General features: G+C 45.9%; 2 protein-coding genes across 8 annotated transcripts in view; one reads left to right on the top strand and one right to left on the bottom strand.

Annotated features, from left to right (window-relative positions):
- The window catches only part of KDM2B (lysine demethylase 2B), a 117343-nt gene extending 106254 nt beyond the window's left edge, over positions 1-11089 (bottom strand). For 4 of the 6 annotated variants that reach the window (XM_027689267.1, XM_027689271.1, XM_027689268.1 and 1 more), the window contains exons 1-3: positions 4646-4903; positions 3369-3513; positions 141-219 (exon numbers count right to left, since the gene is read on the bottom strand). In XM_027689267.1, coding sequence (XP_027545068.1) covers positions 141-219; positions 3369-3513; positions 4646-4696 — 275 coding nt within the window. In that variant the 5' untranslated portion in view covers positions 4697-4903. Of the gene's footprint in view, positions 1-140; positions 220-3368; positions 3514-3698; positions 3879-4645; positions 4904-5570; positions 5694-10461; positions 10535-10994 lie in introns of those variants that run through there. The other 2 variants (XM_027689272.1, XM_027689270.1) reach the window with 2 other exon arrangements.
- Positions 11090-11363: 274 nt separating this feature from the next.
- On the top strand, positions 11364-22393 carry ORAI1 (ORAI calcium release-activated calcium modulator 1). 2 transcript variants are annotated; one of them, XM_027689445.1, is made up of 4 exons: positions 11452-11628; positions 14058-14065; positions 14469-14566; positions 19100-22393. In XM_027689445.1, the coding sequence occupies exons 1-4, from the start codon at positions 11515-11517 to the stop codon at positions 19669-19671; spliced, it is 792 nt and encodes a 263-aa protein (XP_027545246.1). In that variant the 5' UTR covers positions 11452-11514; the 3' UTR covers positions 19672-22393. The 2 variants fall into 2 exon arrangements, with proteins under 2 accessions (XP_027545245.1, XP_027545246.1); XM_027689444.1 differs by lacking the exons at positions 14058-14065; positions 14469-14566 and having other exon boundaries at positions 11364-11628; positions 19105-22393.
- The last annotated feature ends 130 nt before the right edge of the window (positions 22394-22523 follow it).

The following is a 22523-nucleotide window of genomic DNA, read 5'->3' as shown; positions in this document are numbered from 1 at the left end:
CCTCTTCTCAAGGGTGCTGACAGTCAGACTAATTGCAATCCATTTTGAGATCATCAAAAGAAATATCAGATACAAGTGGAAAGCATAATGGTTATTTTATAAAAGCATTTATTAATCATCAAGATTTGCTTGTAACTTACTTAATTCCCAGTCCGTCCTTATTTCTGAAGATGAGGGGAACTCTGAGAGCTTCTCTTTGCACATACTCAAAAGTAAAATCTGTGAAAACAAATTAAAAAAATGTCCCAAATCAATTACAATGGCATTGGCACCTCAGGTTACATTTTCTCAAACGCTCCTCATTTCCCTTTTCTCACCAAAGAACTCCACTATCACCTAAAGAGAAACAGAAAGAGAATGCATATTTTAGTCTAAACCGGAAACCCACTGACAGACAATGCTCTCCCAGCTGCTCCCTATTTTTCCTGTTCACTGATGCACATAAAATAGAATCCAGTCAGTTTGTCAATTAAGGTCTGGGCTGAAACACCCAGGCTGTAATGAAATACCAAATTAACAGTTAAAAGATAATCCTGACTAACTGACTGCGAATCAATCTAGTACTTTTGGGGCAAATGTGTAGTTTAAAGTGCATGTGTAAGTTTAGATATTTTCAGCTATACATTTCTACACGTTTTCTTGTGACCATTATCTGGTTCTAACAGAAAGCCTTGATTCTGTGAAAATGTAATTTCTTTTCTAATTTCAACAGATGAACTTTTATTTTAATTAATCAGAAATGTAACTTTAGGAGCTGACAGAAAATTTATACAGCTCCTGGCACTTAGTAAATCTGTGAAAAATGAATAGTTTTTGTGGGAAGTCAGGAAGTCACAGTATAACACACAATCAAACTGAAAATCAAACATAAATTTGTCACGTTAACCCTGGCCAGCATCACCTTGTTGCTTCACTCTGAGGATTATGCAGGACTGGCCTTTCCTGGGGGTTTCTCTATGCACTGTCTGGTACAATAGCAGTGATTTGGGGATTAGAGAGGAAGTTACAAGGCAGCGATTTCGGGTGAGCTGTGCCTACAAAACCCCACACACTATTTGGAGCCTTCTGCTACAGAGAGCAGAGGAATTCCTACAGCAGCCATGTACTGTTTCTATGGCTCTGCTATGCCCCCTTTTTTACAGGAAAAAATGACTTTTATAGAATGTCCATACACTTCCTTAAAATGGAAAATATTGCTTGACTCTTCAGCACTACAAAATGCACTGCACTGCCAAACACAGTGACCCTCCCTGCATTATATTCGGGTACACAGGAGCAATTTAACTCCAAGATTCATCCAGCAATGTCCATCCATGATCCTGGGAGAGCAGGAGCACCTCAGCCCAAGCTTGTATCCCTGATCTTTCTCCACTCTAAAACCCACACTGAAAGTAAAAGGGGACCCTGAGGCCAAGCTCCCACGCCTGCACATGTACTTCCTTCTATTTGTACAACTTTTTCTTTGCTGTATTCAGTTAGTAATTATGACAAGTAGGGATATAATGTTTCTACTTAGAGTTACCAAATCAGAGCACTGTAATTATCCATTTAGAGAAACATTAAAATTACAGACACTTTATTGCTGCTAGTCTCAAAATAAGTGTAATGAATACTCCATTTAACTAAGGTTACCAAGTAAATATTTCTGTACTAGAGAAGTCTTCCTTTCCCATGGGCATTCCCATTAAAACTAAGGGCTTAAGGTAAGCAAATAAATAAACCACAGATTTTTTTATAGACACTGACCCAAGTCAGAAAGTCAACAAACATCAGGAGTTATATGGGTGGAAGAAGCAGAGGCAGCTATATAGCCTTGCAGACTAGTAGCTATGACAAACTGCATTCAAGCCAAAAATCACACCACTGCAAGAAGAGTTATCATTAAAAATAAAAACAAGGACATGGGAAATAAAAATAAATAAATATATTGCTCAACTAATTCCATGTGTTCATACAAACTGACTTTTTTGTTCTTACCAATCCCTGTCATTGTTTTGCCCAGATTCAATTCAGCTCTTGGATTTATGAAGAAAAAAAATTAAACCAATAGCAAAAATAAAACCAGAGCAAATAGGAAGGCAGATCTTTTCTTCGTAATGCTCCAACAAAGCATTTAAATCCCTTGTGGGGTTGAACAAAGCCGACACAGACCACAACAAAATAACAAAAGACACTCATTTATTTTCAAGTTCCCTAGAAAGGAGAAAGCTGCTCAAAGATTTTGGAGCTGCCGAGCCAGGGAAGCTGTGGATTGTATTATCCTTAGCATGGAGCAATGGCAACCACTGGACTGTTTGGAAGCTGAGGCGAGAATGCAATCATTTTCTGGAAAATTAATTAACATTTACCAGCTAAAAAATAGGTGTTTGTGTTTTGTTTGGAGGAAGAGGCAGGTCAGGGTTGAGCTTATCTCCTAAACAAATACCTTCCTAAGTAAGATAGGTATTTAATTTCTTCACCGCATCAACTTTTCTAAAAGGAGCTTAAAATGCTCATGGAAAACTAAGCCTAGGGGAGAAAAGGAAATTTTCTAAACTCAATTAGTGGCTCCGCACTCAGAGCAATTTCAGGAGGATTACAGCCAAAACTTCTCTTTCCTCAGAAAGCCAACTCAGACAGGCGTCCTCAGTCCGGCCGAGTTTCAGTGATAGCCATCTGGGATGGGGATCCGTGTCAACAGTGCAGCGGTAAATAAAGGTGACCTGCAACCCCCCGGGCCTGTTTGATTCCCGGGCAAACCTCTCCCGTTCGCCTTCCTGCCAGGGAGCCGTGCGGCAGAGCTGGGCTGTCTGGCTCTGCTTACCGCTCCGGAATTCAAGTCACCTCAGCAAAGCAAGTCACTTTGGGGAGGGCAGCGCTGTAATTTAATATATGATAGGCTCACAAAGAAGTTATTGACTTTAAAGTCTCCGAGCCTGGCCAACAGGCTCATCAGTCGCACCCTTTCGCAAAAGGGGTCCTGGATTCAAGAGGGGGCGGGGGGGAGCAGGAATCACCTCCGGCTAAGTGGGGGCTGGGGTTTCGGCCTCTCCCGTGCCAGGACCTAATTCCTGAACATCCCGGTGGTGCGCTGGGGTCACGGTGGCGGGGCAGGGCGGGGGGAGCTGCCATGGATCACCGCGCTCATCCCGGCACCGCGGCGGGGCTAAAGCCTCCCTCCGGGTGCGGGGGGGACGGGCCGGGGCAGCCCCCCCGGGGCGGTGCGGGCTGCAGGGCCCCGCAGAGCAGCTTCCCCGTGCTTCCCCTCGGGCCGGCGGCGTCACCGGATCCCCGGGCAGGGGCACGGGCGCGAAATCCGAAGCCGGCGCGGAGCTGCACGTGGAGGCGGCGGCGAGCGCGGCCGGGCGGCCCCGGCCCGGCTGAGTTACCTTTGCCGTCCATGGCGTGCACGAAATCCCCGTGGTACATTTTACTCTTTAATTTCTCTTCCAAATTGAAACTCCTGATGCTCACAATTTCCTCCACGTCCGAGAGGTCCTCGTTCTCATCGTATCGCCTCCGGCCGATGCAGCGCTAGAAAACACATACAAAAACCCCAAATAAAACACATTGTCCGGAAAAGAAAAAAAGCGAGGAAAGCGCACGGATCGTGCAAAACGGTTTGATAAACACATTCCGGGGGAAATAATTAAGATGGCAAGACACAAACTGAACAAAACCTGAACCCAAACAAGCTCCAACACAGCTGCATGCACAACCTTTTCCATCTCGTGACACGGAACTCGGCAGGAATAACAGGTGCTTGGCTGCAGGAAAACTCAAACTTGGGCTGCTGAGCAGGGGCTGGCGCTGAAAGGCGAGCGGGGGACACGTAACTCGCCGACAATTCACAAGCTATAGCACCGATGCGTTTTGCAATCCCGTAAAAAACTGTGAACGGCGGCCAAGGCTCGTTAGCAACCGGATCATTTTTATTATGATTATTATTTTTGCACGTGAGCACAAGCTAATTCCCCAGGGAAGGGAAGGGGGGCGAATCATCGTATCTGATGATGCCCAGCATCCAGGTTTCGGTATTTACATAATCCGAGTGTTTCCATAGTCACACCGGAAGCGGCGATTTAAAAACCAGATCGCTTTATGTAACGCCGCGATGGATGCGCAGCCCCCGCCCGCTCCCCCCCCCCCCGCCGCCCCGCACGCCCGACAGCGCCGGGAGCGCGGGGGTCCGCGGGCGAGGGACTGCAGCGAGTGCAATGCGGGGGATGGCGGGGTAGGCCCGGCCGAGGCCGGTGCCGCTGCCCCGGGGAAGCTGCGGCGGGCGCGGAGCCGCGGCTGGAGGCGGCGGGGACCGGCCGCGCACAAGGTAGGTCCCCGCTGGAGCGGGGGGACCCCGGTGCACCGGCTGCCGCCGGCGGTTCTGCCCCCTCTCCCGGCAGCTCTCCCGCCCCGCACAGCCCCGCGGACACGCGCGGTGGATCAGCACAAACCCGCACCCACCGGAAAAAAAAAATAATAATCCGTGATCGTCCCACCCTGCCCTTCCCTCGGTTCCATTCCGCCCCTTCCCCGCTGCCTCAGCCGCGCGCTTGCAAACTAAGTCGCTCCGCTGCCTACGTCCCGCATGCATTGCTCCCTTTGCAAACAATTAAGCAAAATCAATTAAAAGGCACGAATAGGAAAGAGACCGAAGCCAGCTACACACCAATCTTCTTCCAGAGTCTTTCTTTGCCTCCATTTTTTTTGAGAGTTTCATCACTTATTTGTCAACAGTTCCTGTCCTGCATTTTTGGCCCAAATGGGGAGGAGGCAAAACAAAAGCCATCCAGGGCTCGCTAAAGTTTTGCAATTTTGCACCAGCACTTTTTTTTTTTTTCGGGGGGGGGGGAGGGGGAGGGAAGGGGAGGGGGGCGGCGGCGATGCCTTTTGCAAAGTCCTAAGGAACCATGTTCAGGCGCTGCGTGCGGAGCGGGGGCGCAGGCGTCGCAGTGCCCGGAACGTAAACAGCGGCGGGGCCGGGGGGGGTGACGGGGGGGCGGACCGGGGACACGGCTCGGTACCGGCGCTGCGGGGTTTGATGGCCGGGGGCACCGCACAGGACCGGCGGGGGGCTGGCCGGGATGGGGGGCTGGCCGAGGTACCGGGGCGGTACCGACTCAGGGCTGGCGGGGGACCGGGGCGGGACCGGCGCTGGGCTGGCCGGGATGGGGGGAATGCCCGGGGTACCGGGGCTGTACCGACGCTGGGCTGGCCGGAATGGAGGGAATGCCCGGGGTACCGGGGCGGTACCGGCGCTAGGCTGGCTGGGATATGGGGGGAATGCCCGGGGTACCGGGGCGGTACCAGCCCTGGTCTGGCCGCCGGCCCCGCCGTGCGGGGCTCGGTCACGAGTGCTCGGCACGCAGGCGCTGAGCGGCCGCGGGGGGACGGGGACGGGGCCCCACAAAGGCGCGGATGGTCCCAGGGTCGGTACCGCAGCGCCCGGGACGTGCCCCAAGAGTTGAGCGGTTCCGCTTAACCGGGGAGAATTTGGGCTCCGCGCCGGTGTCCGGCCCCAACAGCGTAAAACCGGGTAAAGAGTGGCGAGTGAATGTGGCAAACACTTGAAAATAATATTATAATACGCAGACCTGGGGTTATTGTGGTGGTGGCTTCGCTCTGTGTCTCTGCCGCACGTGCGGCTCGGCGGTAACGCGCCCCGGCACCGCTCCCAGCACTGCACCCACGTGTCTGGTGAGAACCGGCCATAAAACCTATAATGGATTATAGATGGTGTTAAATATATCTTAAATAAAGTAAAATTGCCTTTGTAATAAGCATGTAGAACAGGTAGTTAGAAATCCCCTGAAAAACTAGGTATAAACGCTCAGAAGTAGCTGCTGATACAAAAAGTCTGCAGGATGGAGATGCTGCAATTCCTAAAAGTATCGGTGGGTCTCATTTCTACAACACCCACTCGCAGCTACTCTAACTTGATGCTGAGCAAATATTGGGACCATCTGATTGCAATAGCAGGGTCAGAGTGCAGGTTTTGAACAGCCTCCAGGTTCCACAGCATGGCTCCTCTCTGAAGTGACATCCTTTACCTCCCCTCCACACCCCCCAAGAAAGGGAACATCAAAGGGTACCCAAGCCCAGGGCCAGGGCTGATGGCTTTTGGCAGTGCTCCTCTGGTTTGCTTTTTGCAATCAGTTAAACGCCCTGGGTACTGTATGAAATACATTGAGTATGATGCAAAATGTAAAGCACATTAAAATTCAACTTTGCAGGCCTTGCCATTCATCTCTTTGCAAAGATCCCTATTTTAATGATCCATGACATGTGGATAAAGGCAGGAGAGCACAGAATTCTAACAGGATTTAAGGGAATGAGCTTCTCCTCCTGCTTCTGCCAAGAACTGTTTGCAGAATCTTGAAAAATCATGTAATCTTTCTCTAACATCTCCCTATTTGCAGATGATTGAACTTTATTATCGTATGGAAGTGTTTTATAGGCTATATATTGAAGTGTGGATTCCAGATGTCTGTTGGAGCAAGTGCATTATTAATCCGTAATCCTGAGGAGATATATACATATCTCGACCTTTCAGCCAAGATTACTCAAACTTAAAATTAAATACACGTGTACATCTGTAGGATTGAGGCCAGAGTACAAGATAAATGGATGTTTCTAGAGAATCATCAGCAAAAAACACATCATCCATCCATTCCACTAAAGTCCACCAAAAGAGACAGAACAGAGACATAAAAGAAAATCAACTCATTTTTCTAAATATTCTTTTTCGGTCATGAACAATCTTAGACTCTTGGTGTATCAAGCAAACCCATCAAGGGCTGTATCCATCACATACACCTGGAAACACCAGAGCACATTATGGAAGTGTGGAAGTAAATGTTTCAGAAATACCACAGTTTCTATCTATAGATCTCCAAAAATAGAAAACACTTGTTTAACCTTGTTTTAAGACAGAAATGATTCCTAGTCAACTACAGTTCATTATACCATGGAAATAATCTCTGTATTAATTAAAAAAAAAAAGTCTCAAAAGAACTAGGGAAAAAAGGGGGGGAGGTAGGCTGTGGATGATGAGAATATCCATATCCACAGCTGCATTAGATAGGATAAAAGCATTTAGAAGCAATATTAAAACCCCTGTGCTGCAGGACCCAGATTAAATTGCTGGCTGCTGAGGGTTGGGGGCTGGTCTCCCCACTGAGCAGATCATGCCAGAGTTTTCCAACAGTGCCCAGATCTGGGCCCCATCAGGCAGCGCTTGGAATGGGACAGCCCAGGGCTGATACAAACCTGGCCTTCTTCTCAGTCAAAAATATGGGAAAACCACTCATATCAACACTGATACAGTATCAAGACCACAGTATCCATCCTGTGGAAAGGGAGCAGTGGTTGTTGGGAAAGGGGCTGGGCTGAACTCTGAAAAAGGCACTAAAACTTTTTTTGCTGGATATTAATGTAACATAAATTATTTAAGATCTAATCATGCTATGGCCTGGATCCTGACCTTGTTATTGTGAAACTAGGAGCTGTCATTTAATTAACCTTGTACTGCAGAGCTCTTGTTAAAACCAGAACTGAAGTGCTGTGCCTGGGAAGGCTGAATGAAGAAATGGGTTCATTTCACCCTACTGACCTCTAAAACATGGTTACTTCCCATTGGATAGAATGGACTGAACTAATCTTAAAACATTTTTTAAAATATTTTTTATCCTGTAAGACCTACCATTCTATACCTTACTTTAGGTTAAGATAGAAGATGAGATATTTAACTATTTCATTAGTTTCTGAAGGAAGTTAAAATACAATTTTTTTTCTAGATATGACACATCCAAATCTTTCCCCTGCAGAAATTCCATTAACTAAACTTTAAGCTCTGCTTCAGATGAGATTTGAAGAGATGTTTGCCTTAACCTCCTTGGGATTGCTGACAACCCTTTATTTGCCTTTTGCAACTTCGAATGTGTCGTTTTTAATGCAGAACTACCATGATTTCCACTTTGGGGTGCCCTGATTCGGTTTGGGTACAGTAACAGGAACAAATGGAAGTGCTGATTTGCATGTGAAGCTGGAGATAGGTTTTAGAAAAGCTGCTCTGCCGAGGGCAGCACCGCGGCGTGCTCAGCACCGGATCACATTAATCACAGGGTACTCAGCGAACCTATTCAGCCTCCTACAGAAAATACAGAAGTACATTTTTAGCAGGCAAAGCAAAGAACTATGAGTATCCTTGTGACAGTCTACAGATTTCTCAGGGCTCTCTGGAAAGAAACTTGGACTTCTGCCACCTGCTCCGATTGTGTTCATGCATAAATGATCCAGAGAATGGGTTGACATTACCTCTAATTAGGGGTAATAACAGCCTGCTGCTGAAAGGGCCCGTTCCCTTTCTCTTGCATGTCCATCCCTCACTTCTCCTGCTTTCCTTCGTGGAGCCACGAGGCAAGTCAGTTCAGTGACCTGATCCAGCAGAAAACTCAGCCATTAAGAAAAAAAATATATATGTTTCTTTCATTAGGTCAATTCACTGAAGCTCAGTAGCCATTTGAGTGCGAACCACAGGCTGGAGAGGGGTGAGATGAAGGGAGAGGGCAGGACTACACCCTTTTGGTGGCCTTCTGCAATTGCACGGGTCACAGGTGACAGCAAAGCCCGGCTCTGAGCCCCAGCGTGGCTTCAGAAGGACTCACTGACACATTTCTAAGAGTTAATTAAGCATGGCTGACTCTTAGTTTCAGCTAACTCTAGAGTGGCAGTGTAGAGGTGTGTAATAATGAGTAATAGAGTTGGGAATAAAATCATATATCCTGTTTAGTTTGTACCTCAGAATGGAGTGTAAAATGGAACAGAAAGGGGGGAAAGGGTGCACTGCTACAGTCCTTGTGTTTTAGTTGCAGAAGAAGGTTTGACCCTTAATTTGTGTTTTCCAGTTTAACAAACCGATTTTTGAATTTCATATAGGAAAGGAAATGGTCATTTAAAAGCTACAGCACTGGGGCTTGAAGCTTAAAATGACACATGGGTTTGGTTTGAAAAAGGAGATGAGGTGAGATTTCTTTGCTGATTCTGTAGGTCCTTTTCCATACTGTTTCTTTGAATGAAATATGAACCCAGCAGTAGATCAGTGTGCAATGCTGTCGTATCTTTCAAAACCCTTCCCGCTAAACAGGAATAAGAGTGATGGACAGAAAAATAGTGGAACAGTGGGTTCAAAAAGCCTATTTTAATACAATTATTTCGAAAGACACTTGAAGTCCTCAGATTTATGTCTCTTTGCAGGTGTTCAGTTTTTTTTTCTTTAGAGAAATCTGTTTTTAGGGAACAGGTCAAGACCCAGGTGTTATTAGTGCAATAGTACTGGCCCATGATGTAACACTTCAACCATAATTTTGTGCAGAAACAAGAAGAAATAGTGAAATATCCATGTTGTTTATGTACATGTACATAAACATGCCATGGCTTATGAGCAGCAATGTAAAATATTTTTAAATTCATGATTCCGTGGGAACTAAAGGACAGAGACTTAAAAGTTTGTTTGAGATGTGGAGTTTTATGTTACTGGTTTTTGATAGTTATCATGTCTCCCAAGAAAAAGTCGTAAAGAAATCACAATCGGTTTGTTACTCATTGCTTTGCCATGTGGTGCTCAGACAGCCTCAGGCACCAGTGAGGGACACAGAAAATGCTGATTGCGGGATGAGGTCTTCTGGGGGGTTTGTTGGTTTGTTTGTTTGTTTGTTTTTTAAGAATTAAAGCACACCAAAGAAACAGTAGTATTTTATAATCCTAGAATCATTCTGGTTGGAAAAAACCTTTAAGATCAAGAGTCCAACCACAAAACTAATGGTGTCAAATCCACCCCTACGCAGCAGTAGTGCCACCCATAAAGGAGAAGGAAGGGGCCAACACTCCATGGAGTCAGTGATACAAGAGCAACGGCTCGTTCTTCTACAGAGGTGTTTTAAAGCCTCTGTAGATAAAAATCTCACCCAAAGTTGTTTATAACAAGAAGACGACTGTGTTTATTTCCTGAGAAGGGAACGAGATCAAATCTCGGTGGTAGTAAATGGTAGTTTCAGAATGCCTCTGAAGACTTCAAATCGTTAAGACTGATCTTCTTGGATGCTTCAACTACATCTTTTTAAAAAGAATGCCTTGTAAGTGAAAAGCACCCAGTGACCTTGTTGGTACAGATTGTGGTTTGCTGTGCTTTAGTAAATGAACGACCTTGCAAATCAGGAAGGTGTGAAGACAGGAACAGAGCAAAAATGTTAACGACAATCTGCACGGTTTTAAATGTCAAGGCAATACAAAATAACCAGTGCTTTTGGTTGCTAATGGAACTAGCATGGATTCAGCTCGTGTGTGCCCATCCACGTGCCTGTAAATAGTCCAGTATTATTTCTATTGTTCGAATTGTATTTTTCTTACTGGAAATCGATAGCAACAGGTTTGTTTCTGACTCCTGACCCACAAATTTGATGTGGCTCAAGCACTGTATGGCCTCACCTTTTCAGGAATAATTTTCATAACTGTGCCATGTGTTAGCTGGGGAGTTCTGCTCTACACCTCATTTTTCCCTCTGTAAAACACAGAAAAAATAAATTGGGGTTTGAAGGGTTTATGTGAACGTGGTAATAAAACATCTTTCAACACTGGCACGTGTTATCTGTTGAAATGTTCTGCTTAATCAACCTTATCAACCACTTGCTGATAAAAACGGGTTTATCAGGAGCTCTGGGCCTACAAAACCTGAAGATCTGAACTACGTGACAAAGGATTAGGTGGATCAGTGTTAACTGGAAGTGAGGGTGGACCTCCACCCCAGGACATACGTAGGTTGTTTCAGCTTTTCAGGAGGGGAGTCTTCAGCAGGAAGGGGTTGAGACGCGGCTTTATGGTTGTTCTGAGGGGAGGACACCCCATCCTGTCCGCCCCGAGCACAGGGGCCCGGCACGGGGCTGGGGGGCACGAACCCCCCGGGAGCTACAGATTCAACGCTACTACTCAGATTCAACTCCAGCTTCAACCGAGCTGCTCACCGGGAGAACGCGCCCGGGGCTCCAGCCGGGGCTTGGCGCGGGGGTTCGACCGTACAGACCGGCTGAGGGGCCGCGGCTTCCTCAGGGGCAGGGGCAGGGCCGGGGGCTCCGGGGCCAGGGGTCCCTCAGGGGCAGGGGCGGTGCCCCCTCCCCGTGGCGCCCCCTGGTGGCCGCAGCGCACAGCGCCCCCGGCGCGCGCCGCCCGCCCTCAGTGTGTCCCTCGAGGCTGCCGGGAAGCGGCGGCGCGGGGCGGGGCCGCGCCCCTCCGCGCGGGCCAATGAGATGGCGGCGGGGCGGGCCCGAAGGGCGAGGCCAGGCGCACCACCCAATGGTGTGCCGGGGGCGGGGCCGCGGGCGGGGTGCGCAGCCTCGCGGGGCGCGCGGCGGGCGCGGCCCCGGCCCGGCAGAGCCGCGGCGCCGCCATGGGGTGTTAGCGCGGCCCGGCCCGCTCCGCACCGACGAGTCGCGCCTGCCGCCCCGCTCCGCTCCGCCGCGCCCCTCCGCCCGCCGCCCCGAGCCCATGAGCCTGAACGAGCACTCGATGCAGGCGCTGTCCTGGCGGAAGCTCTACTTGAGCCGCGCCAAGCTGAAAGCCTCCAGCCGCACCTCCGCGCTGCTCTCCGGCTTCGCCATGGTGAGCGCCCGGCCTGGCCCGGCGGGCGAGGGGGCGGCTCGGGGCCGGGGCGGGGAGCACTGCCGCCGCTTCTCCTGGTGCCGGCCGGTGCTCGTCGCCTCCCCGCGGCTGTGGCTGCAGCGGGGCAGGGACGGGCCGTGGCCGGGCGCTGCCCCCACTGCGGTGGGTGCTCCCTGGGGACCGGGGTGGGCGCCTGGCAGCGCTCCCGGGCAGCGGCGGAGGCGCGGGGCGCCCCGGGAGCAGCGGGTCCGGGCGGGGTGCCCGGGGGTTCGTTTGCTCTGCAGAACTTCGCGCGATGAATTAGGAGCTGCATCTCCGCTTTTACCTCGCCGGACAGTGCAGGGTTTGTTGGATCGTAGCGGATCTTCCCCGCGGAGGATGCTCGGGGCCGCAGAAGCCGCGTGTGCCGCGGGCAGCCCGGCAGGGCGGTGAGCGCGGGATCACCGGGGTGTATTTCGGGATTTCGGTTCACTCCGGTGTCAGGTGCGAAGGGCCGGGCCCGGGGCCCCGCAGCGCTGCCTGGGTTGCGATGCTTCCCCTCCCGCTCCGCTTCCCGGACCGCACGCCTTGTGCAGCAGTTGCACTGGAGCTGCTTTTAGATAAATTAAGAAAAACAACTGATTAAAGTTGGCAGTCTCTCTCCGACTCGTTACATCCGTTATCAACCCTTTGCAGTTGCGAAGTTTCTCATTTTTTAGTTACGGAAACCAGAGGTGTTGCTTACTTTGCAGTTTAGTGCGTGGTTTAGTAATGGCTTTTGTTGTGTTTTGCTTTCGGGTTTGATGAGAAGTAACCCAGTGTGGTAGCCCGAATTGTCTTAGATGAAAGCTCCATATAGGTGGAAATAAGGTTACTTACAGACTTCCCCATCAGTCCAGTCCTCTGACGTACGAAGCTGCAAACTCTGCCCTCAGCCCCTTCATGCATGTATTAAAAACGCCTCATAGTTTATAAATACCGAATTGCGCTGCTCTGACTTGCTTTGTCTTAATTTTTTGCCCCGCTTTTCACATACTGGGTATTTTCAGCCGTAGGATTTACTCCCCTCCAGAGCCATTGTTCCATTGATGCTGTCGGGAAACACAGCAGCCTGCTGACGGTCAAATAAATGTCACTGTCCTCCTTCAATGGCTAAAAACAGACCACAGCTCTTCGGGGAGGTTATGGAACTGCTGTTGGTTTGAGTGACAGGCGGCTGTGTTCGTGTGGCGTGTTTGAGTTGGTGCTCCTTGGGAAACGCATCCAGCCGGGAGCTCACGCGCCGCTCCTGCTTAATGAGTTTTCCTTGTTGTACATCCCTTCTCCTGTGTCAGAGCAGTTTGTCAGGGTGGCTGCTCGAGTCAGAGAGAAGACGGAAAAAACCTCTGTTGTTTGTTGGTTTTTACAAATTTTCATTTAAGTGAGGTTGCATCTCAATGTAAATGCTGTTGTTTTAAAGTTGTACTTAATGTCTTAAATTCCTTTGGGTTTTCTCTAAATATATGGTATGTGGACTCTTGAAGTCCATGGATGTATGAGGTGAGGCTTCTTTTACTTCCTTCTTGATTCTCTAGAATAATTCTAGTTTGGTTGAAAACTGCTGCTTTTCAGTTTGTTGTTTAGGGTATTTCAGGTATTTCTGATTAACAAAATCTCCAGTGTCCAGGAATGTTATGTGTGAACATTCATACTTCAATTTTTCTGAAGTTCCCCCTTAAAAACATCAATTTTTTCTTCCTTTTACAAGATCTCACTGAAAATCCACCTGCAGCCTCTTTGGTTTTGCTCTGATGGACAGTCCTCTAGCTGAGACTTCCAAGTCTGTTTTCAGAAGAGCTGACTTAACATTCAAGTATTTTTAGATTTCTTTTGAAAAACTTTCCTTATCTTTTAGAGTTGCCTTTCTGCCTTGAAAAGCTGTTCTGCTGTCACACCTATGCCTCGTTTCCTGACTGCAGCGGGTTCTTTGGCACCTGATATTTGAATAAAATGCTGCTGAAGTACAATCTAGTCTTGGATCAAAGCTACAACAGCAAGGAAGCCTCACTGTTCCTCTATTTTCCCTATCACACAAGGGAGAAAGAGCTTAAATGACACATCCAGGACCACCCAGTGAATTGATGGGAATTGTCAGGAGTGGAATGTGCTGGTTTCCAAGCCACCCCTATTGATCCTTGCTCTTTGATTAAACAGTGCTTGCATCCTGTAGTATGAGCAAAGTTTATCCCCACTAAACAGTTCCCTTTTTGTGTATAACTGCAGCCATTTTGCACAGTTTATTCCCTCAGGATTGGTTCCGCGTGCCGTGGGGAAACGAACCGTGCCAAAGGCACAAGATTGCCTGGGTCACTGATGTGGAGTTTGAAGTGCTCAGCCAGGTTTCAAACCCTGAAGTGTCACGTTTCCTCAGAGAAGATTAAAAACCTGTTTTACAGTTAGTTTTGTTTCAGAGCTGCTCGTGAGGATTTGCCACCGTGTGTGAACTTAAGAAGCAGTTGCAGGATCTGGTGTTGGCAACTGCTGTGAGAGCAGAGCTCCCACCAGTGAACCCGAGCATTTCCTCCGTGCAGGTTTCCATGGATGCTATCATCCAGTGCCATATGTCTGAGGGAAAATCCATGAGGCTTATCATCCTCATTTAGTACAATTTCCCAGTTTATGGAGACAGCAAGTAATATCAATCCCCCAAATTGTTAGAGTTAAGGAGACTGTAGGGTGTGTGCAGTCCATGGAAGAATGGAGGATTCCCTCCATGTGCTGGTGGGGGCATCAGGTATTTTTCACTTCTGTGTTATACCCCAGATATTGATGTATGATATTTTTCTCCCTTGTGCCTTGCTTTATCTGTTTTTATTTTCCAGTCCAGTTTATTTGAATGCTGGAAATACTTTGCAGATTGTATCCAACACTGCAAGCACTGGCTCACCCACACCTAGAGCAGCAGAATCGAGAGCTCCAGAGGAGACAAGCTGCTGGAAGGTTATTTTTGTTTGAACAATTAATCTGACTTGTTGGTGTGATTTTGTCACCAGGGATGCATCACACAGTAGTATGACAATGTCATGATATGGGAGTCAGGAATCATAGGGAAGTTGTTAGATCCCAATAGTCATCAAAGTGGAAAACTGAGTGTCACCTCCTGCCACCAATTAACAGCTTTGTGGAAATAGCTGAGTCAAAACCAGGGGTCTGAATTACACACTGTGGTTGGCTTCATTATAAATAGGATTTGGAGGAAGTTATTTACCAGACAGTACAGTTTTCTTTTTAATACTTTGACTGCTTCAAGCTGGCTGGGCTTTGTCTAGATGGGAATGTGTACACTTCAAATATTGAATATCATCAAAGAACTGTCAACTCTTGCCTTTGAAATATACCCAGAATGGTCTTCTGAAAGCAGCTCCCATCATATTCTGCAGAATGACTGCGATGATAAATATTTATGAATCTGATTTCCATCACAACAGTTGCTGTTGAGGTGCTGCAGGGCAGGACCGAGCCACTGCTGTCAGAGCTGTACAGGTGCTCAAGGCAGCACAGCCCTTGTCCAGTACAGGTCACTCTGCAGTTTTAAATACTAAAATGATCTCTGTAGAAGTTTTTTATCTGTATTTGACTGAATTGCTGTAGAATAACATGAAACAGCAGCATTTTGTAACCTGCAGGAAGGCGTTACAGGCCTGGCTTTGTGGCTTCTGCCACCACTTACTTTTACATCGCTGTTGCACTCACGGGTTGGAGCTGCACCTGAAGAATCTTCCCCCACACGAAAAGTTCCTTCTATTCCAGCCATGAAAACAATGTTTTGTGGCTCCTTTGAACGTTCCTGTCTCAGGGTTATAGATGAGCAAGGCAGGCAGTGTGGGGCACTTGAGGCCTTGCTGTTCTGTCAGAGTTGGGAGGATGTAAAGGTGACACTGAGCCTCTGGCTGATCTCACCCTGTGCTTATTGAATAGATTTACTTTAAGTTACACTGTGCAGAGGTACTGCCTCCTCAAGATGCATTTGCTCCAGTCATCTGGGTATTGCCTTCTCGTGTTTGCTAGCAAAATGAAATGAAATCCTTGTTTGACACCATTGTTGGTGTCAGCAGATATTAATGTGTTTTGTCGTTCAGCAACATACAGTAATTACAGACTCGAGATCCTGGACTAAAGGATAAATGATGCTTAGTTTCCCAGAAATAAGATCATTATTTTGACTTATCTGTTTTTAATTTCCGGTGAGTTATTCTGGCTCATACACAACAACTCTCTCTCTGAGTTGTTTATAACTCTTCATGAATGGTGCAGACAGTCTGTGAGAGCCTGGCTCTGAGCCTCTCTCTCTGGGGTGAATAGTCCTGTCTGGAAAACAGGGAGCCAGCCAGGAGTGCTGATTTCCACTGATGCTGTGACACCCATTTCATTCTTGACTTCCCTCTACAGCACTGGCTACTGATTTCAAAATATATGTAAGCATATGATTTTAATTTAAAAGCAGGAGCTTTATTTAAGCCCCTCTGGTCTAATAAGACGTGGGAGCATTTTAAATAAGCGTAAGGAACTTGGTTAGGATATTAAACTGAAAAAAAATTAAAATGCAGATTCTTCTAGAGGGCATGTTGTTAAATTTTTTACAATATGGTAGTAATCAGGCTGCCATGACTCTGAAATCCAGGACTGGGGATTTTTTGTGTGCCAAAATTCAGTTATCTTCTGAAAACATCTGAATGCCCACCATTTTTAGGCTTATGAGAGCTTCAGTCTTGAGTCTTAATGTCATGAGAGTCCTTTAATTTTGTCAAGAGCTGTAGTAAATCTGCCAGTCATATCTGTAGGATGATCTGAAGTTAAAGTTAGCTCTTCTTTGAAGCAGGGATTAGACCAGATGACCTCTTGAGGAGTCTTCCAACCCGTGTTACACTGTGGTTATGCAGCAGGGCAGGGTGTTTGCAGCGGGGCAGCTGCGCAGTGGAAATCATGCAGCAAGTGTTCAGAGGAGCTTTAGAAGTGGTGAAGGAAAAGGTGCAGAACATGTTGTGTTGGAAACTGTGCAGCCCTGCCCTGAGAGGTCTTCTGGACAGGAAAATATCCTGCCTGGAACATCAGCACGTACCTGTGAGTTCAGGCTTTGTGTGGATTGGGATCATGTCAGGTGACCTCACCTGAGCCTTGTTCTTGCAGGTGTTACCTTACAGGAGCTGTTGGGAGCTGTTTATTTTGGAATTGCAGCGTGAGCAAAGGCGGGAAGAACTTCTGCCACTTCTCATCGCTGTTAGAAAACAGGCACAGGGCCTCATGATGAAAAATGGAGCTTTTTGTTTTAGGTGCCTGGCACAAGCTTGGCCCAGGAAGTAAACTTGCAATTGAAAAGAGTTGGCAGTTTTTCTGCTTGTTTACATTGAAAGAGTTCCCAAATTAGCTTTCTTGAGAATCTGAGGAGACAGAAAACACGAACTGATTTTTCACTTACGGGTCAAGTTGGGGTTACTCTGCCAGACATGAACACAGGGAGTTCAAAATCAGATGCTTGATATCATTACTACATGGAGGCATTGATTAATGGAAATATAAAATGTCTTCGATGTTTGGTGAATTAAATACATCAATTCTTAAACGAAAATTAAGTCTTTATCTAATGAATCTCTTTAGTGTCATAGTTATGTTAACATACTACTAGGATGAAGAATTAAAGTGCCTTGCCATGCTGGATGGTTTCGAGTCTAGACACACCAGAAGACTTAAAAGAAAAATATTTGATAAGTATGAAAATGAATCCTTGGTGGTGAAGGATTGCAATTGTTCTGTGAAAAACACAAGAAGCCCAACATCCCACGAGTATGTTGGGACTTAACAAGCAATCCTGACAACCAAATGTTTATCCTCTCAAATGTGAAGTTTCCCACGACTAAAAAATGGTATTTTTAAATCTTTGAGCAAGAATCGTATATGCATTAATATGATTTCTTGTTGAGTTTCTTGTAACACTTGGAAACTGTTCACTGGTTGACTGAGTGTTGAGGCTTATGAGAATAAAAGCTTTCAGTAAAGGAATTAAAAAATTGGCAAATGGCCTTGAATGCCTGTTGAAACATGTCTGAGCAGAACCCTTGGTTGCCTTAATAGATTTGGTGCATTAGTGATCAGGTGTTCTGGTGTCCTGGAACATGTGTAGGAAGGTGGGATCCAGGACTAGGTGTAGCTTGGCTCAGCTCTTGCACAGTAGTGAGGTTTGAATGTTCTTGCTGCTTTTGCAGCTGTCTTTGGGTCCTGGTTTCCATGCCTCCCTGCATCCATGTACCCACATTTCAAGAATTTTTCTTCCTATCAGCTTGATGTGCTTATATTTCAGATTACTGTTGGGTTTTTTTTCCTCTGCACTTTAAATGTATTTTGTCTGCTTAATGAATTCCTTTGAGAAAGTACACTGAACATAGAGACCTTGGTGCATTGTTCCCTCTTTGGAACAGTGCTTTGTCTGAAAGTCAAATTTATCAGGAAAGATTATTCAGGAGAGCTGCTGGGATTAATGTTGCTCGTCAATTGCACATGCATAAAACCACCTGACAGTTTTAAAACCTTTAAAAAGGCATTCTAGTTCATTTTCCTTATTCTGAGCTGGGTTTATGAGTTTCCTAGTGATGTTATTTATTGCTGATTTTTGCTCCTGAAGCACAGGATACTTGGAGATCTAAGGCTATAAAAGGGGATGGCTCATACAATAGTGGAGGATCTTCATGAGCAGCCTCATCTTTGGATGAGCAGTAACATGGTTTCCAGAGTGAGGAGCTTGTGATGCCTGGGACCACTGTATTATCTTTTCTTGGAGACATTGTCTTTCTTCAGCCTCTCACAGGCCTGTTTGGCTGCCATGGGCATTGTGGAGACCGTCATGTTTTCAATTTGTGTTCTACAGTCTGCTTAAATACTTGAGTGAAAGAATATAGCTGAGAGCCCCACAGAAAGGTGATCTTTTCTCATGAAAGGCTTCTGCTCTTCAGAACTTAAAGCCAAATATCCAAGGAGAAATGAACCACCAAGGTTGTGATGGGCAGTCTGCTGCCTTTATGAAGGATATTTAAAGGACTTTATGTGGTGTTCATTCTACATGTGTATGGGGCACAAAATATTTCCTAATACCAAGCAAAATTTATAATCTATAGTGAAAGATCAAAAGCTGCCTCAACAGTATCACATGAAAGAAGAAATGTTTCACTTAAGGAGTCCAGGTGTGTTATTCACAAAGTTCATCTGTTTTGATGGGATGAGCTGGAGGTGGCAAGGTGGTTGTGCTGTAACAGCTTTTCTGCATATTGAAGGTTTGCTCTACAACACAACAGTAAGTATGAAAACGGTGGCCTTTTGCTCAGACCTAAATTTGAACCTGATGAAAAGGGTGCAGATGACATGGAGAGAAATGTAAATGCAGACTTATTTTAGTTTAAACTTAAAATAATCTATAGTCAAATAGTATGTAATGTAGATAACTGCCTCTCTCTCTCCCTTCCTTTTCAGGTGGCCATGGTGGAAGTTCAGCTCGACGCAGAACACGACTACCCTCAAGGGCTCTTGATAGCCTTCAGTGCCTGCACTACTGTCCTTGTTGCAGTTCACCTTTTTGCACTCATGATAAGCACCTGCATTCTTCCAAACATAGAGGCTGTCAGCAATGTGCACAATCTCAACTCTGTCAAGGAGTCTCCTCATGAGCGAATGCACCGGCACATCGAGCTCGCGTGGGCATTTTCTACTGTCATCGGGACTTTGCTCTTCCTTGCAGAGGTGGTGTTACTGTGCTGGGTGAAGTTTCTTCCTTTAAAGAAGAAAACTGATAATACCCCGCAGGGCAACAGTTCTACCATCACGTCAGGACAGGCAGCAGCCATTGCATCCACATCTATTATGGTGCCCTTTGGATTGATTTTCATTGTGTTTGCAGTCCACTTCTACCGGTCACTGGTGAGCCATAAAACAGACAGGCAATTCCAGGAGCTGAATGAACTGGCTGAATTTGCACGGCTGCAGGATCAGCTGGATCACAGAGGTGATGCTGTCTCCTCAGCCGTTACCAATTTTGCGTAAACCTGTGCTTCAGGAAGATAACCCCACTGTTCTGCTTCTGCCTTACATTGACTCCCTGTGGATGAACGGGTTGAACTGCTGATCACTGTTTGAAGAGAGATTATAAATATTGTTCTAACCCTTTAAAGAAGGAATAAAAATGTTCCTTTTGTGCAGTTTTTGCTATCTGAAGGAAGGGATGGTGGGGTGTGATTGCACTGTGCGTGCAGCCCTCCTCCTGTGAACACTGTCTCGCTTATTTTCTCATTAATGCTGAATGGTGGCTGTATAAATACATGGAAAATAACATTGTACATTTGGGTATTTGCTAGGGATGGGTAGAGAAGTTGTTGGGGTTTTTTTTCTCTGTTTATTTGATGTTGGCATTTACTAGAAGATACTGCTTGTCCGATCCATATTGCATGGCATGATACAAATTACTTGGGACATGCAGCAATTAGCACTTGGTTTTGGTGCTAGTGCTGCTCTCCCTGGAAAGCCTGACAGATGGTAGGAGCGAGAGCTTTCCCACCACTTTCCCCAGTATGTTTTGCTGCCAAGTAATTATTACTTTACTGATTTCTCCAGCGCCTTTTTCCCGTGGCACTTACACATTTTATAACTTGCTAAACACCCCGGACTAGTCTTACTGTGATGTGGTGTGGCCACATGAGTAGGAATGAGACTCGACTCTTCCATGGAAGAAAATAAGAGCAATAACTGTTTTTAAAGTTCTCATGAGCTGGCAGATATTATCTGGAGAGATAGATCTACCTGTTTCTCATTTAGGAATCTTTTTTTAAAAAGGAGGAACTAGATGGAAATGATCACTGGATAATTTTTTTTTGTTTGAAAATCAGAACCACTGCTGTTTTTTTCCAAGCCAAAGTAGTAATTATTTTATACTTTTATATTGAAAATATATTTTTAATAAATCCTCAGATACAAGCAGCAAAAGGTGCTTTCTCTGTGTTGGATTCCCAAGTAATTAGCTATGCCTTGGTCTTCCTTGTTTAGAAAAGTCTTCTTGCTGAAGTGTTGTATATTTAATAACTCATTATACATTTTTTGATTCCAGAGGAATCTGGAAGGCAACTCTTCTGGATGTATATTTATTTATGAAAGTAGGTTGTTTGTAATTAATATTGGCTGCTTACTTTCAGACACATCTGTGACAGCAAAGCTACTGTGTCATTCTTTATTTCCTCTTAAGGCAAAAACTTCCATTTGGTCTCCTAGATAAGAAGTTTGTTCAAGAAAGTTTGCAGCAGTTGTCCTGGGCTGCTTCAGTAATTGTGGCTATGTCTAGGAATGGGATTTTTTGGAATACTGTTCTTCTAGGGAGTGGCTCTGGGATTTAATAGGTAAAAGCTGTTTTTTGAACACAAACTGAGACAGGTTTCAAGTCTAAGGGAAGAAACTTGAGCTCCCTGTCGTAGCTGTCACTGTGGAATGGAAACCTGGGATTTTGACCTGAGACAGGAGTGACTGTGACAGGACAGTGGATTTGTACCTGACAGCCTGGGCTGAACCTGGTCTCACCAACCTCCATCTGGGGTTATCCCAACATATTTACAAACTGCAGGATGTGCCTGTGGAGTTTGGGTGCAGAGTGTGGTTGCTGCTGCAGGAGCCTCTGAAGCAGATGGAGTTGATCTCTCCTGTCAGCAGCACCGCAGTGCAACGTGTTGACAAGGTCACCCGTGGTGCCTTTGTATTGTCACAAACAACTATAAAGAAAAACCTGCTGGGCTGTTCTTTTCAGCAGCAGTCTCTGTTCACAAGCAGCAAACAGCTTTGCACTTGCTGTTTTCACAAGTCCTTCTGGCATACAGAGGCCAAACTGGATTTTCTCAGCTCTGCCATTACGTTGTGCTTCAAATCTGTTCTATTCCTGATGTAAATCTGATGCTGAGGATTGTAACTACAGTCCCACAGGTGCTCATTCATGGAGCACAGGAAGGATTTTGTTAGTAAAGGCATTAAGGAAGCAGCATTCCAAAACAGAAAGTCTTGGTGATAGGCACAAAATGTATTTTCCCATCCTTTACTGGAATACTAGTCCTGTCTTGGGGAAAAACTCTTAAAACCTCTCAGTAAAAGAAGAAGACCTGACTCAGTATTCACACTTGAGCAAAGGGTGCTGTCAGGCTTAAAAATTGTACTTCTGTCCATCAATTGTGTATGTAAAAGTTACACAGTTCTGAATGAAGCCCAGAACATCAATTTTCCAAGTTTACTTTGTAAAAATCACTTGCTGTCCTGGATAAGTAGCTGAATTTCCCGTTGTTTTGTTAATCTTTTACAAAGTGCCAGAAAAGTATGGATTTTTGGTGGTTATTTTTGTTTAGGAGATACAGACTTCAAAGCTAGTGGGACAACCTTATTTTTAACTTTCTCAAACTGGTAGGCCCTGAGCTAGTGGCACTGTTATTACAGCTGCTTTTCTGACTGTTTGCTGCACTTTAAGCCATGATATCGAGTATGTTTCTCTCATTTTTCACCTGTGGAAATGGTCATGAAAGTTACACCTCGGGTACCTTTGTCACTGTGTGCCCAGGCAGTAACCAGACACAAACACGTGGATCTAAACATTAAGAGTGCACTTAAATTTTTTTTTTAATCCCTTATTTATACTAACGGTGTTAGGAGGCATTTACCTCAAGCATTTTAAACATTGGTTATTGTATATCACTTGTTTAGATATAAAATACTTTCATGAAATAAAATCTACTTAATTGTTGCTGATTGTTTGTTATCTAGAGGCCTAAGGTATACTTATTAATTGAAACATGATCTGTTGTAACTTCAAAAGCCATTTTGGGTCACAGGTATGTATTGGGTTAAGTTTGGGGGGAGTTATTTGATTGTAC

Source organism: Neopelma chrysocephalum, unplaced genomic scaffold (assembly GCF_003984885.1).
Source record: "Neopelma chrysocephalum unplaced genomic scaffold, ASM398488v2 Primary Assembly neopelma1_77, whole genome shotgun sequence".
In the NCBI taxonomy this organism is placed as follows: Eukaryota; Metazoa; Chordata; class Aves; order Passeriformes; family Pipridae; genus Neopelma; species Neopelma chrysocephalum.
This window is presented reverse-complemented; position numbering and strand designations above follow the sequence as displayed.

Bases quoted from the DNA above. Each gene is read 5' to 3' on its own strand.
- ORAI1 (XM_027689445.1), top strand. From the start codon at position 11,515: ATGAGCCTGAACGAGCACTCGATGCAGGCGCTGTCCTGGCGGAAGCTC. The intron at 14,567-19,099 runs AGGAGACAAGCT...TCTCCCTTCCTT, and splicing joins AGCAGAATCGAGAGCTCCAG to TTCAGGTGGCCATGGTGGAA.